This window comes from Pygoscelis adeliae, unplaced genomic scaffold (assembly GCF_000699105.1).
Source record: "Pygoscelis adeliae isolate BGI_AS28 unplaced genomic scaffold, ASM69910v1 Scaffold85, whole genome shotgun sequence".
Classification (NCBI taxonomy): Eukaryota; Metazoa; Chordata; class Aves; order Sphenisciformes; family Spheniscidae; genus Pygoscelis; species Pygoscelis adeliae.
In genome coordinates, this window is record NW_008824900.1 from 6,181,879 (window position 1) to 6,198,522 (window position 16,644).

General features: G+C 34.9%; 1 protein-coding gene across 1 annotated transcript in view; it reads right to left on the bottom strand.

Annotated features, from left to right (window-relative positions):
* Nucleotides 1-16,644, bottom strand: part of SNX29 (sorting nexin 29) — a gene marked incomplete at its 5' end in the record, with an annotated part of 133,873 nt that overhangs the window by 53,122 nt on the left and 64,107 nt on the right. The window contains 2 exons of the mRNA XM_009324816.1: nt 14,519-14,600; nt 15,570-15,625. Coding sequence (XP_009323091.1) covers nt 14,519-14,600; nt 15,570-15,625 — 138 coding nt within the window. The remainder of the gene's footprint in view (nt 1-14,518; nt 14,601-15,569; nt 15,626-16,644) is intronic.

Consider the following 16,644-nt stretch of genomic DNA (forward strand, 5'->3'; position numbering starts at 1 on the left):
CTGAGAAGAAAGGACAAAGGCCAAAATTCCAACTTGCCCTAGTTCCAGTGTACCTTCACAGATTAAATGCCTATAATCAATACTTGTTCTTCAGGTCTGCATAAGTCTAAAATGAGTGCTCTTCTTTTTGGATGCAAAAATATAGGTTAATATATATAGGATTCACTTTTTGGCGCTCTGTCAAGCACTGTAGGTAGAAAGAGATACTGAATGGGATATTAGAGAATTTTCTTCTGTTGCAATGACGTTCATGGTTATAGAAATATCAGATTAAGCATCAGGAAGGAACTTCCCTAAACCAAGTTACTCCTGAATCTTCCCTACAAATACGGCTCCCATTTCCTGGTAGGATGATCTGAATACATAATGAAAAATGAATTCTAATCGGAGAACTCTGTGGATGGGAGCTCCACAAATACACACCTGCTGAAGTTAGTCCCTGTGAGTCCATGTCCCATTCCAGAGGCAAGAAAAATATCAGAAGAGGAGAGAATAATGCTAATGGAAGGTGAGCAGTGAAACTCTACTAAACCACATATAAAATTCAATGGCACAAGATGCAAGAGAACTTGGAACATTTCAGCAGCAGAACACTTCAAAGGACATACGAATACTGAGAAAGTTTGTAAAGAATCAGTCCTATGGACAAGGTCATAGTTTTTCTTACAAGCATGAAAAAAAATAATGGGCAGTATAGGGAATGCAAAAGAGGCAGTATAGGGAATGCAATCTACATTAAGGAAGCTACTGTGACATTTGCCACCTAACTAAGCATTATTGGGGCGGGGGGGTCGGGTGGGGGGTGAGAGAAAAACTATTATTTCTGCATTATTTTATTTCTACTGTATTTTTAACTTCCTTACCCTAATAAAAAGGGTTTTCTGGAGATCCTCGTTTTGTTACTTATGCCTTTCAAATCAATACCCAAGCATGTCACAACAAAAAGAAAAATGAGCAACTGGTTTGATAGAGACAACCCAATCATCATGAATACAAAAACATAACATGCAAATCAGCACCATTACTTTTTAAGTGTTAACTCAGCTAAGCTTGACTGGTGAAAGTTTTCTTTACATTTGCTTTTAAATAACACTTTACATAATTTTGGAGTACCATTGGTCCATAGTTTTACCTTTACACTTCAGTACAGCAAGAAAAAGGAAAGTTGAAATGAACTAGTAGAGATGCTTTAATTTTTTGCAAGAGTTTCATTCTTGGTAAAGAAGCTATAAAATGTTTCTGTAAGATGAGAACATTTGCTTCAGATACAGGAATATCTGCTTAGATAGAACAGATTAAGATAAAAAAGGATAAGAAGATTAATAATCAAACCTGCTCATGCTAACAGAACATACATATCTTAAGAAGCATATTGCTAGCACTCAGCAGGACAAACCAATGAATGAATGACAGTTCTTAAATGGATTTTATGCGTCTTCTAAGACTGGCAATTTGAACACTGTGGAGGGATGGGAGAAGAGATTATACAGGGAGGGAGACGTTAAGTGTTTAGCTTTACCTCCTTCCTCCCTATGGAGCCAGCCCCCCCCCCCGACAGAATAAAGTAAACTTGGAACAAATTAAAAATTACATAGAATAGACTGCTCCTCTGACTACCCATGTTGATACACCTGTTCTAACACTTTGTTGGGTTAGAAAAGCCAACAAAAAACATGCAAGGAGATGATATGGATGCAGTTCAAACTGCAAGCACTTCAGCTTTTCCCCTTCTTATACCAACAAAATCTTACATCTCCTTTACATCTTGCCTTTGGAAATAGTAAATTTAAATAATTATATATTGTATTATATAATCATAAAACAATCATAATTTTATGACAGGTCCAAACTGCAGCACTTGTAATGTCCCCAAATTATCTTCTAAATTACTAAAATTATCTTCTAAAATACTTCAATCCTACTGTGATCCACGTTATCTTTTACCAATCTTAGCAGTAAGGATAATTTCTTTTTTTTCTTACAAAAAGTAATCTATTGAACAGCATAAAAAGACATCCTCTTCTGCTACAGCTACAGAGAGAGAACATCAAGCACAAGACAGGAACTTGTAAAAGTCCAGTTCAGAATTACTGATGGAGAGCTGGAAGTAGTAAGAGGAGACAAGATCTCATCTGCATTAAAAGTTCTCCTCAACTACCTAACCCAGTCTATCGTTTTCACTGCCTCCACTGTAAGTTTCCCATATAAAAAAACCCAAACAAACAAACACCAACCAACCAAAACCCACCTGTTTAAGAATGTCTGTTAAATTTCTTTATGATAAAAAGGGGAGAAGAAACTGAAGAGAAACAATTTCAGTGCTCTGAACTATAAAGCAAAACTTGTTAACATCAATAAAATTTATCTACTGATTCTCTATGTTTATTGTTTCGTGTTACAGACATTATAGAAGCCTGGAATATTCATTGCAACAACTCCCAAGTAATTATTAACTTAACGTTTGGTTAAATGAATCTTATAACCCACGGTATTTCCATAGAAACAAAACTGCCAGTACTTTTGTAGAGTATCGCTAACATAATCTAAGAAAAATGACTGAGTAGTCTTTCTGTGGAAAGAAGAAAATTCATTCATTTTAACCAGAGGTGCAGACGCGTTCTGGGATGAGCTTCTGTAACTACTACTTGTTCTGTTTCTCAAATATTGGTTTAAAATGATAATACAGTTTTTAAAATTCTTAAAACTAACTCAACTTTAATGTACATCTTAATTATTCAGGAACACTAAATTAAAAAGATTTGGATCAAAATTTACAATTTAAGAAATAATTTTTTTCAGGGGATTGGAACTACCTTTTCTTCCTATTTCATAGTGCTTTTCTGAGAGGAATTATGTATTTCAATCTATTTAGGAAGCTTTTATCAAAATTATTTCTCCACTCAAAACATATAGAAGAAGTAAAAGGTATGAATCCAAAGGGGAAGTATATAGCAAAAAAGGAGGAACAGTTACATTTTTTTATTTTACTTCAGGACAATGGGGTTCTGTTTAGAATATAAATCCACGCTGAATTCTCCAAAGTTACCTTCAAAATGTGAGAAATTAATACAAATGCAAGTTATATTTTGACACAGCTGCAGGACTTTATGGTTAAGTTCTCCCTTTGAAAATGATCCAATTTAAGAATTTCTGCATAATGAAAAACAAACGGAACAATGAAACTTTTCAGCTGTGATATGAGCAGCTTTTTGTGTGCCTTTCTACGTACAGAGACATAACAGGAATTAAAGTGAACAAGCTTTTATCTCAATAAAACCATTTTATCTACTTGCACAAAGACTACAAATACTTTATTTTGTTACGTTAAATCTTCAACTTTTTGGTATTTAGTTCATAAAAATGAATAATACAGTGTCAAATATATGAGAGAATGCACATCAAAGCATGAACCTTAAAAACAGGCAATATTGTTCTAATAAACAGAAAAGTGTCATGCATTCTAGGCCTATCCACTCCAATTACATACATGCGGAATTATGTTCACTAGTTTCTGTAGTCACAGTTCTGTTTCTGTTCACCAAATGCACTAAAGTGATGACACTAAAGAACAAAAGCAGCATGCCCATGCTTTTGCTGGATGGAATCAATATTTTTTTTATTTTTAATACTAATCAGATCAGCACAGAAGATTCCACTCAATAACATAGTTAGCTCCTTTTGACAGTGAAATATTACTTATAATACCCAAAAATAATTAACACCATTTCACAAACATGCACTTTGAACTGATACAGCCATTGCAATACATGACAACCACTGCAGTGAAAGAAGTTTCTGCAGAAGAGAATACAGGTAGAATGACAGAACTGCTGTCTTTTTCTCCAAATAGAACATTTTGGGTGCTCTGGCCAAGGAAAGGAGGATATCTCACCAATCAGTTTGTAAATAAGATAACTATTATTTATTCTAGATATTTATTGGATATAAACTATTTTCTTCTTTCTGTAGTAGGTATAAAATAATTTAAAAATTGAAATTCTACTTTTATTTTCCTAGTATTTTTTGCATCCAGATTAGCATTTCTACAAGCACATCCATGTATTAAGTTGTATCACGGTTTCCTCTAGAAAAATAAATGATTATAAAAGTCTCCAAGGATTGATCTCATCTTTGAATACTCCCTCCATCCCAGCTATTTAAAAATTTTTTTCCTTTACCTGCTCTTATGCTTCTCTGACACATCCTTGGGTCTCATTACAGAAAAAGTGGGATACTCACCCTTTTGGCTTATGCACCCTCAAACCACGCTCTTTCAGAATGCCATGAGCCATATCTTTCCCTCAAATTCTCCCAGTCATTCTAGGCCATTTTCTTCTCTACTTGCTCTGAGAAGGAATATGATTAGAAGACTATTTCTTTCTCCTTTTTGCCTGTTTAGTGCTGCAGCTGCTAAAGTAATCCAGTTCCTCATATATCAGGGAAATGAAATTCAACTTTGGGTTTAATTTTTTTAATTTGTTGCCTACTTTTCAACTATTTTAACTGTCAATCCATTGTCTTCCATTGTTAAGACTTCTACCTTTGATGAAATACTAAGGCTATGCTGGCTCATGTATAAATTAAAAGTCAACAGTCACATCTGGCAGATCCCGGACTGCGCTTTCACTGTTTCATCTCTCACCCAAAGAATCTGCTGGGCACTCACCCCCTGAAAAACTCCTGAGTATCAGATACTGTTCTCCTCCCATCTCCTTTATGTTACGTTTCTGTGAAAATTCTTCCCTCTGTTTAAGCAGGAGCATTCAGGTACTGTGAATAGCCCTTTCACATGAAGGTATACTGCTCCTCCCTCAGAAAGGAAGTGGAAAGGAAAAACAGAACATCATCTAAAGTAATATAAAAAGAAATATTATGAGAAAAGATATCAGTCAATATTAAACAGTAAGACTGAAGAGAGTCAAAGGAATAAAAGAGTTGTAAGAAAAGATGTTTATTGATGATAATCTTAGGGGGGGTCCTATTCATATGCAAATAGCAACAGTCTCGTCTGATTAGCATGTTTATCTTTAATCTTATTTGGTATAACCTAAAATGTTTACTACTCTGCAAACAAGGCAGATTTGCAAGTAGCCATTTAAATATTGATATCACTTTAAGAATCACAAAATCTCGGTTTCATTATCTTAGTGTCAGCCATTGGTAATTATAGCAACAAAAGGCATGACTAATGGCATTTGCTGTACACGTCACAGGAAAGTGGAATCCATATCTATGCAGAAAATAACAAGATACTCTACAGCTGAGAAATATGATAAAATAATAATACTGCAATAATCATCTTGCTTCACAGGCACTAAAGAAACTGTAACTAACTATCACCATCTAGAGGTAGAATGTAAATGCAAGAATTGTTTTTTATTCTGATCTGGATTCTGTCTTCATCCCTGGGAATATACCAGACAAGAAATTATTTTCTAATGGTAGGCTGACCGAGCAACATCTGCCTCACAAAAAAGATTCACAAAAAAGATGCGCATCAAACTGCACAGACCACAAATAGCAGTCATCAGAAAACAACTAGTTAACTAGAGAACATGGGATGTTTCTAAGAGAAGAGTAGACTTTTGCCAGCATGACCCTGATTTTACAAAGCCGCGTAATATTTAAATTGTCTGTTTAAAGGACTAGGCTTTCTTAACTGTTACTTTGTACGAAATACCTTAGTTTCTTCATATGTGGCTAGGTCCTTTAATGCTTATAACTAATCGGTTTACCACTTACTAATAGCCATTGCAAACTTTGTATGAGAATAAACCTCCGAAGCTTCTTTTGGACGCAAAGTGGATAACTGTAATTGTTCTAATGTTCTTGCTAGAAGATATCGTTATGACAATCTCGTCTGAGCTCCTGTCACAGCCCAGATAATTTCATCCAGTAACGTCTAAATAATCCTTATGATTTGTTGATTCATAATAAGGACATCAGCTGGTCATCAAATTAATCTTTCTACTCAGGTGCAAAATAAATTATACTAGTAATCTGTCAGCACTAACGACTGGCAAGACAGTAGTCAAGATATAAACCTGAAGCAAAACAAAGCTGAGCAAGTATAAAGAGAGAGGATGTGCTTCTGAAAACATTAGAATGAGCTTGCCACGCATACAAGATGAACGCTAGTGGAAGAAAAGAGATTTCCTAATCATACCTATTATTTCCATTTTAGGACTAAATTAGTCATTCTTAGCATAGCACTACAAGGGCAACTCATGTTTAGTTAATCCTACATCCCGACCTCCAAGTTTTTTCCACTGTACTGTTACTGCAAGGCATACTGATTTCAACAGTTCAGAAAATTCTTTGGTGAATTATGAAATGTATTTTATTCAGTATACTTAAATATGAACAAAAGGTATAGTGATACTTATCCAGAAAAGTTGCCTATCTTCGAAAATATTGCTAACCAGGGATTTCCTGAGAAAGAAGTTCCATCCTTGTGTTTGGATTGATTTGTCTTCAATTTAATTAGCTCAATTATTTTCTAGACCCACGTAAACTTTCAGTATTCACAAGCTCTGTGGCAAGATGTCTTGCACCCCAATTATATGTTGTGGAAAAACTACTGTCACACACTTGTTTTGAAACTGCAAGCTAGTAGTTTCAATGGATGCTCCAATTTGCATTTTGAAACAGTTAAAAAATCTCTCCATGTCTTTCATGCTTTGAAAGATTGCTGTTGTATTCCCCCTCAGTTGTCTTTCTTGCAGGCTGTGAATTTCTAATATGCTCCTCAAATGAAAAAGCTTCGTTTTTCACCCATATTCTTTCCAGTTCTGATATACTTCTTTGGAGAGGACTAGAACTGCACACAGATAAGCCAGAGATTACACACGGCATAATAGAGTTTTCTGTTTTTCTATCCCTTTCCTAATGATTTCTAACAACTTGGTTTTTAGAGCTCCCTAAACCCTTTTAAAAATTGTGTCAGATTAGATACTTTAAAATCTTCTGGTACTCAAGCTAGAAGCTATTTATCAATTTTCAGCTATTTCACCCTTGAATTCCTGGTGAACTGCATGTGGAGATTTATTCTTTATTTGTTCCACAAGATCTTGAACTGGTATTTCATTTAAAACAGACAATCTGCTAACTGTCCATAAGGAATAATCCAGAATGGGAATACCCCATAACAACTCCATGGTAAATAGAGATTTTAAAACATGCATTTTCCTGTTACTATTTTATGTTCCGAGACCACCTTCTTCAGCCTGAGTATTTGTCCCACTGACTTTAGCAAGTGGCCTCTTCCTGACAGGTACAAGAGAGACCATTAGATTTTATGCCTTTTGGAGGTTGTAAGAGGCCTGTAACACTGTATTTCTACTTTTTCCCTCTAGAATGTGTACATTCCTCTATTTTTCTTTGGAGATGACTTGATTTCTTTAATTTTGTTAAATTTATTTATTTACTTCTAATAACTTTCCTTATTCTGCTGCTTAGCCGTCCTCTCTTGTTTTTCCTCTCTTTTTTTTTTTTTAAATAGGTTATGCCTGCAAACCATCTTAGCTGTCCCTTTTAGGTTTTTTTAACCAAATTCTTTTCTATAGTTAAATATTACAGTAGTGAATTTTTGTTTTTGTTGTTCCTTTTACAATAGTTCAAATTAATTAATTTTAGTTTATTTAAATTCCTATTCCCATCCCAAACACCTGCTCTTCTTTACATGTAAACCTTCCCCTACTTTTCAGTTTAGAAATATTATGATCTTCAAGTGCCAGTAACTGAGTCCTGCATTTAAAATCATCCCTCCTGTGAAAACTCCCTTTATTCCAGAAACATATCCAAATCCTGATGAATCCAAACCCTTTATTTTTCCAACATTTTTTTCATTCATGCAGCAAAATACTAGGTCTCCACCTCTCTGAAGTTTCATACCCTCCTTTAACCTGTATCACTGGAAACCAAATGGAACATTATCTTCCACACCGTGGCTTAGTAGCCCATCTAGAAACATGAAGTCTTCCCATCTTTCCACTTATCAGGTAAATTCCCATATGATACCCTAGGGAATGACAAAATTGAACTCCCCAACACTTACAGCCACCTCTTCTCAGTAGGTATCTTTGTCCTCAGAGAACTATTCACAGTGCAAGAGAAAACAAAGCACTAAATGGCTATTTAATTTTAAAAGCCCTGTATCACAATGTTTATTTTTTGTCTTTATTTATTGTAGTCACTATTTATTTATTTATTGTAGTCACCTGAAAGTTCGTCAATTATTGTGAAATGGTGATATTTCAAAAAACAAGTGAAAAAATTTGACATTAATAACTGCACTTAAGCGCACATCCTATTCTAAATAGCTTTTTCACTAAAATTTATACACCATCTAATTGTAACATCCACAGTTGAACGATGTAAGTCTATGGCTCTGTTAATTTTTAAGGCAGTATTAGATAGTGCTAAGCTGTGAGCACTGATTAATCTGCTGCTCACAACTGTCCCCTTGTACTCAGTCATTCGAATTGAGCATAAATTTGGCTATGTTCCCAGACCTTGTTTTTAAATTCTTAAGATTCATAACCAGTAAATGCTGCCAGTTAAACATTACTGCAAGAGTGCAGCGTAACTCTACAAATACAGAGGTCTGATAAAATTTCCACATCTGCTAGGATTCATTACAAAATGTTGCTTGCTTTCAGAGTCCACAACCTTATTTCTGAGCTTGTCCAGAATCCTTAATTCTTAACAGAAATTAAAGAAACTATTTGATGGTTGAAACTATGCGACAAGTATGGTGGAGCTGGAAACTTTTCCTTCTATATTCACTGAAGAATAACATCTGGGTTTTTTTTAAGGATGGAAGATGTACTGATTTTGAACATGACATCTGAAACATACCGAAATATTAACATGACACAAAAAGAAATGCTTTGAAACGCCCTTCAAAACAGCATTACAAATCTGCATTAAATTAAAAAAAATAAAACAAAGAAAATTTTAAAAAAGCAAGCACTATAACAAAACTCCTGCTGGAGTCTATTCTTATCCTGTCCAGGTCAGGCCCTCCTGATACGCAAATTAACGTCATTCATTTCTTTTCCTGATTTACAAAGCACAAATGCAAAACTGGCATTGACTTCAAAGAGGCACAGCTACCCAGATTTATTTCTCCTAATTCTTATATTCTTAAGAAGCATTTATAAGCCCACGAAAAAAGATGACAGATACTGTGGAACTGATAGGTTCATGCTTTGCCAAACTATTTGAGGTGCTCTGCAATTCTTTCCACCCTCTTTTGGTCACTTCCCAGGCACACGATACGTATGCAGTAGTTTATTTTCTGCCAGAAAATACGCATTTATGAGCAAAAAGAGACAGAAGAGGCACAACAATTCTAAAGTGCATCAACAATAAATGTGACATAGCAAGTCTCCACTGGCACACTGTCTTCCTCTCTCCATCAAGTGAAATGCTCTGGAGATACACAATTTCAAATCAGCAAAGGTTAACAACGTGGCTTATAACAGGAGGGGAGAGGAGGACAACCTCTTTAGCTTTCTAATAACAGAAAATGCACAAGAAAATCAAGCCATGTTAGAAATACATTTACATGAACTGCATTTGGAAAAGCAATGGTCAAGGTCCATGCCCTTTTGTAACATCTTCATTTGGCAGCAACATCTTACCTTAATAGTATTACACGTACGATCTAATTTTCAGGCAGGTTAAGCATCTTAAGGCTAATTTCCAATTAGCTTTAAGTACAGTCGTAAGTACTTAGCATATCTAAAAATGATGCTTACCTAAACCCAAAGTTTCAAACTTTGCCTGTTCCAATTGGCACACTTTAGCTTTCTCCAAAGTTCGTTTGACATCTTTTTCTCAGAATTAACCAACACAGTCAGCTTTTACATCTCAAGTTATGGTTACTCACACACTCACAGAGAAATCTGAACTCCAAAAGATGTTGGTAACGATCTCAATAATATCAATATTCTGCAATATTGCTACTTTCCTTTACAATGATATACTACAAGCAATTTCTCATGTAGCTGATACAAAGAGTTATACATGCATTTTAATTTTCTGCCATTGGAGAAATAAATGATAAAGCAGCAAAAATAATGTTTATTATGAATAAGAGGACTCTCAGAAATGAGCTCAGTCATTTATCCTAATTGTCACTCCCAGTCCTTGTCTGTTCATTACATACTGGTAGCCTGGTAAATATCCTCTTCCACAATTTCAACATTGAATCAAATTCCCTGTAATCAGGAGCACATGTTTTGGCAGAGACTTAACAAGCTAAATGCACAGTGCTGTTATTGAGGCTATTCTGAAGTTTTATAAATTAGTGCTTTCCTGGTAGCTATAAAATGCAGAATATATATTCAGCAAGCACATGACTACATATTTGATCAGAGATGTGGCAATCACTTCAAGAGTTTCATCATAGTGCTATGCTACAGAGTGTATGTCTATTCAGGAAAATTTCTTTTTTTTCACGTGCACAGTGGCAGAAAACAAAGTAATTTGCTAGACAGATAGTCTACCCAGTCATACTCTGTTACTGAGATCAAAAACTGGTAGGAATGCCATTACTGTATTCTTTCATAAGGAAAGATCTCAGCAGGTACCAAGATCAAAGTTTAATAAGAATTATAGAAGTTTTAGTTCACTTCTACAGGTAGTTCTTGCTTGCTTTTTTTAAATACTAAAAGACAAAGTTGAGCAAATACACAACTGTTCACCAGAGGAATTCTATGATATGCAGTGCTGTTCTGTAATTAAGGACAAACTAGTCTGACCATAGACATTATATGTCTATTCTAGATAGACACTTCTAACTTGCCATATTGCATATGTCCCATAAATTGCTAGCGTGAACAGATAATGAATAGAGCACATTCAGAAGAATTTGTAGATTTTTCAAATACATTTATCAATAAACAGAATTTTGCACACTATGGATACCCAACAGTATATATTGTAGACATAAAGAACTTAATAAAATTCTCAAAATTGTCTTTTTGTAAATCTAGAATTTTCAGTCTCTTAGAATCTTGCAATGATATTTTGCTTCCTTTTTTCCTCTTCTCAAGAGGCTTAGCTTTCAATCACAAGTTCTTTGTTTTCCACTGATGATGAGTAATGGATGAAGTCTCTTAAAACCCACTCTATACCAGCACAATATATTTTCTAAAGTGTCATGCCAATGATAAATAGAAATAAGGTGCAAAAGCACAATAAAAAAACCTAACCTTTGTTCAGGTCACTGTAGTTAGGCCCTTAACCAAAGCAAACTGAGAGCAAGATCTAACCCTCTACTCACTTCAGCAGATTTTGGATAAAGCCCTGAACCTCTTATAAATTGGGAAGCTTAATTTATCTTAATATTTTTCCTATGGAAAAACAATGTGCAGAACATCTATAGTATATATGAATTCTGCATACTTTCCAGGCTTTCATGATGCCATTTGTATAGTCATGTACAGTCAAACTGCATGAAAAGTACTGAACTCTTTAGTAACTGACTTTGATATCATTACAAGTAAAATTAAAAATAAATTAAATTCTTCAAAGAATTAATGTTTTTAAATCCAGTTCTAATATATCTTAATGAAAAGCACTTTATTACTTTAAAAAAAAGAAAGATAGATTTGGCATATTAGATAGCAACCTTATAAATAAATTGTTTCTGGTTCATGTCTTAGTAGTAATGACACTAACAAAACTCAAAATACAAAGGCAAGTTTAATAATAAAAAAGGATTCTTTCTTCCCATTCAACCAAAGAGAATGCAACTGAAAAAGCAAATAATAAAATTAATATTGTTTATAAAAATGCAACTATTTGCAATACATGCAAATACTCCATGACCCTTTTTCAAACAGATATGTGTTTATGTGCTTTTCTTTCATTTCTTCTTACATTTTTTTCTGTGCATTTAACCACTCAGGACATCCAAACAGGCAGCATTTGTTTTTAAACAAAACGGCCTCCCTATGCAGTTATAATGTTACTATTGAACTTAAGAACCTTTAATACTATACAAAGACAGTTTTCCTCCCATTCCTTCACTTATCACAGCATCTCCTTTTACTAAAGAGCTGCCTATAGCTAAATGCTCTGCGCATCCACAAGCAGTTGCAACAATTGTTTTGCTTCTACTTTTCACTAACCAACCACATGAGGAGGAAAACCTGTGTGAGCAACAGACCATTGGTAAACACACCTGACAAAGCCATAGTTTAAGTTTACTTCTTATTCACAACTTACATGGGAAAGATGTTAAAGTCCTTTTCTTTGCAGTAAGTCTCCCACTGCAACAATTCATACCCATGATTTCATAATTAGAAATTACGTTAACTTTTCACATAAATATGAAAGAAATGTGGAACTGTGTTCACTGCATCCACACAAGCTTTCCCGAGTATCAGGAAAAGGTAAGATCAACTATTGGGTCATATTCCCCCTCTCCTGTCTTTCACATAACAGCAGATATCAGTAACATTAAAAAGACACAAAATTAATGCTGTACAGACAGTAGTGTTACATGTCATTTCTCACCATCATTAATAAGTGTGCCAAGCCTAAACAGTCAGAAATGCACTTAAAAATTAAAGGGATATTCACTGGGTGCCTTCATTTCAATCTGTACTGCAGATATAACTAAATGTAGAGAATGTAGAAATTCAAGTGTCATATTGTTGCAAACATAAAAGACCTCATGGTTCAGATATCAAATATTTTTCTGGAATTCTCTTATTTTGTAGTTATCTGCCAGAAACTCGAAATTTTTATGCAACTCTAAAAGAAGAAAAAAAAACACAAAGAAAAAAATTCTGGGGTACATCACATTCCAGCTTTTGCTTGATCAGCAGTCTAGATGTAAAAATGTTTGAGGAAAGACTGAACTTTTAAAACTCAAAGCTATCATAGTACATGATAGGTACCCCTTAATATTACCCTTTGCTTCTCATCCACACAGGCAGCAACATTAATCCAGAGAAGACTACTACCAAATCAAGGGTGACTAAACAGCACTGGGGACAAGGATAAAGTGCACAGGGGCCCAGCTGGTCTTCTAGGTCCTGCCAGTGAGGAAAAAGGCTTGCGTGGGATCAAGTGGATCCTGTGGATCAATACCTGGCTGCACAGCAGGTGTCACTGACAGATTTGGCTTTTACCATTATGGGACTGTCTCTAATGATCAAGGACTGCTGGGAGAGATGAAATCCACCTGACAGAGTGGGACAAGATCATTGTTGCCAAGAGGTTGACCAACCTAGTGAGCAAAAGGTGGATGCGTGGAAAGCAAATGGTGCATGGTGATAGGAACAAGAGAAGCCTAAGACATGACAAAGCAGGATGAAAAGAATAAAAGAGAGCAACCTAGGAAACAAGCAGGAGAAACCAGAGCTCCTCTAATGGCCACAGAACTGCAACATCATTAGAGTAACAGAGATGTGGTGGGGTGGGATATTGATGCTTCTAAGAATTTCTGTGTTAGCAGGCTGGTGTCTGGGTTTGAGAATGTGTAGACAGTGACAGCAGAGTGAAGGAATATGTGGGAGCCAGAAGGACAAAAATATTCTCACTTGTCAACAAGTTAGATTTCCACAAACACTTGTGCACCTGAACTCAATGCTTTTGAACAAATTACTAACTGTTCAGTACTGTTAGCTTTTCTTTCCATTAGCTAAAGTCTTATTTTTCATTGTATTTTACTGGCTGAAAGGTGGGTGTTTTCCTGTATTTTTCAACTATCTGCCAACACTTCATAAATTATTCAAAATTCTACAAAAATCATCATCATTCAGAGTGAGAGGAATGTTAAAAAGCTTCAGAAATCTTGTTCAGAGCTAAGTACATGTGGCTGAAACAAAAGTGGAAAAATTTTGCAGCTGCTAATAATCCACAAATAAAGAAACACAAACAGCCTGGGACAGCATATTAAAGAGTGTTTAAAGTTTGCCCTGCCATTCTATCCAGGGAGGGTATAATTGTTCTGAAACCGAGAATCCAGGAATCAAAGAACAGTATAGGATTTCAATTCTTCAACTACAAGGCAGGCTAAAGCGCAAACCCCTAAATTCAGACTCAGCTGAAGCAGAACATACTATGGACACGTCCAATGACACATAGTGAAGGCTTGTTGCACCATTCAAAATGTTTTTGAGTGAGCTACTACAGTAAGCCACATCTGTCTGCCTGTCAAGCAACATGTCTGGTCACTGATATCCTCAAAATTGAAATAGAATACGTACACGCATATTGAAGAAGGCATTACTGATTAATATTTAATTGTTGTACTCCCTGGCCAATGCAGTCATCTTCTTAGCATGCTTTTAAAGTATTAAACTATTAAAAGCCAACCTCAAAATATGCTATTTGGATAATCAACACAATCCTATGGATGAATAGATATGAAGTTACTGCTGCAGTTCACTAACCGATCTCTAATGAAATTATACTGAGATCTTTAAATTATTAAAATGTGCCATTTCAGTCAGAAACTTTAAACACAGAATCTGTGTTAAGATGTATCACTTACCTGATAAACATGGAATGCATTAGCAGCTTTTCCACGCAGAAAGACTGAAGGAATCCAAACATTAATAAGAGCACGATTTGATCTGAGAGGAGAGAGAAAAACTTAAAATAGGGAATCATACTTATGTATAAGAATTGCAAAGCAACTACCGCCAGTGATTCAGATAATGATCGAAGTGATCAACAAAGCAACTTAACATTTCAAATGGAGTATCAGAAAAATTGTAGTTCTGCCTGAACCTTTTATACCTGCTGTATCTAAAAGTGTTCCCTAGAATTAACATAACTGAAAAAGAGCACTGAAACAATTCCCTTTGCAGGTTTTTGGGGTTTTGGTTTTTTTACAGCGTGCATTTGACAACATTTGATTATACACATGAAATAAAAACTATTCATTTCAACAAACTCAACATTTTGATCCACAAAACTCAGCAAAAAAATAAGTTCATTAAATAACAGAAGAGCACTGCACAATTATGGAGAAGCCATTTCCATTCACTCTCTGTAATTAATCTCCAAATTTCTATGATTCAAAGACATCAGCTGTATTTTCACACCCTCATCCACAAAAAGCTAGATTCATTAGTCTGACTAATAAAGGCAAAACTCCAAATCACAACACTCTAGAATGATCTGGAATGACCAACTGGGTTGTTTGTGGGTTTTTTTGTAGTACTATTTGTATGCATTGATTAGCAGTTATTCTGTAAAAATGAGAAAGTCCATCACCTTATGAATAGCATCTATCAAACCCAAAGCAACAGAAAACAGTAACTTTTTGGTACTTTGTTTGAATACCAAGACCTAGTGCACTGAAAGAGCACTCCAAGAGAATCTTCATAAATCTAAACTCCTTGCATTCAAGGAGTATTAAAAACTACCCTAGGGCATGGACTGTGCAGCTCTCTATACTTTTTAACAATGGAACACCACAGCTGAAAAATCAGTTATTGGAAATAATATAGGAAAAGCAAATTATTGAATCTCTTTGCTTATTCTTCTTTCCCATAAAGACAGTAGGACAAGAAAAATAGGCGTATTATGAAACTCACATTTCAAAATCTGACAAACTCTGATCTTCAGATGTTTGACTCAAATCTCCAGGGACCTATATTTACAAAACAGAAATAATTCCCACACACTGGTTATTATGCTTTCTATTAAGAAAGCATAATATTATAAGGAAATTACAATTCAACATTCAATTTTTTTAAATGCCAATAAAAACTATTACTGAGAAACAATAAAAGAAAAATAAACAATCGTGCAACAGGATTATGAACATATCACCCTTGCAAGTTCTTCATGTTAGAATTTGCTATAGTTTTGTAAGAAACAAATTGGGGTTTGTAAAAGCATGTAACTTTGAAAGGTATAGAAAACCCAGAAAAAAGCACCATTATGAGGCCTTTATAAGCAAATTATGCTGAAACAAAGTACATTGTGTGCATAAACAATTTATGGGAAGAGATGAAGCATATAAAACCTAGTGATCACTTTCTTTTACAACCAACATTCCATTAAGAGAAAAACGGATGATCATTTTATTTTAGCTGTGTTCTTACAAAACATTGTATAGCTACAAAAGTTCATAAAGATGGCAATGATGGACTAACACCTGCAGAATCAAAAGTAGCAGTTGTGAGACAACAAGACTGAAAGAGCATTTAGAACTGAAACAGCAATAGCTTTTTACCTTAGTTTAAAGCTAGTTAAACATAAAAGGATACCTCCTCACCTTTAAAGACTGTGAAATGTAAAGCATAACCCCAAAATAGTTAGGGTGTTTTGATGAAGAAAAAGAGATAAAAAGTCGTGAACTTCCAGAGACAGCTTCCACATTAGTTAAATATTCGTTCAGTGTATCTCTATAATGTATGTTGCATGCATATTAGTGTTTTTCAGAATATTTGCTGCCTAAAAACTTAAATATAGATTATTGCTTATTGTAAAGCAATATATATGTATTTATTGCAAAGCAATATAAAACTTCAAATGAGACTAAAGTAAATCTACTTCCCAGACATTTTGACAGACCAGCTCAAGATCTCCCAATACAGAAGACAAAACTGAATTTTGCCTCCCCAAGATTACAGGGATATGGCTCAGCAAAAACTAAGTCATTCC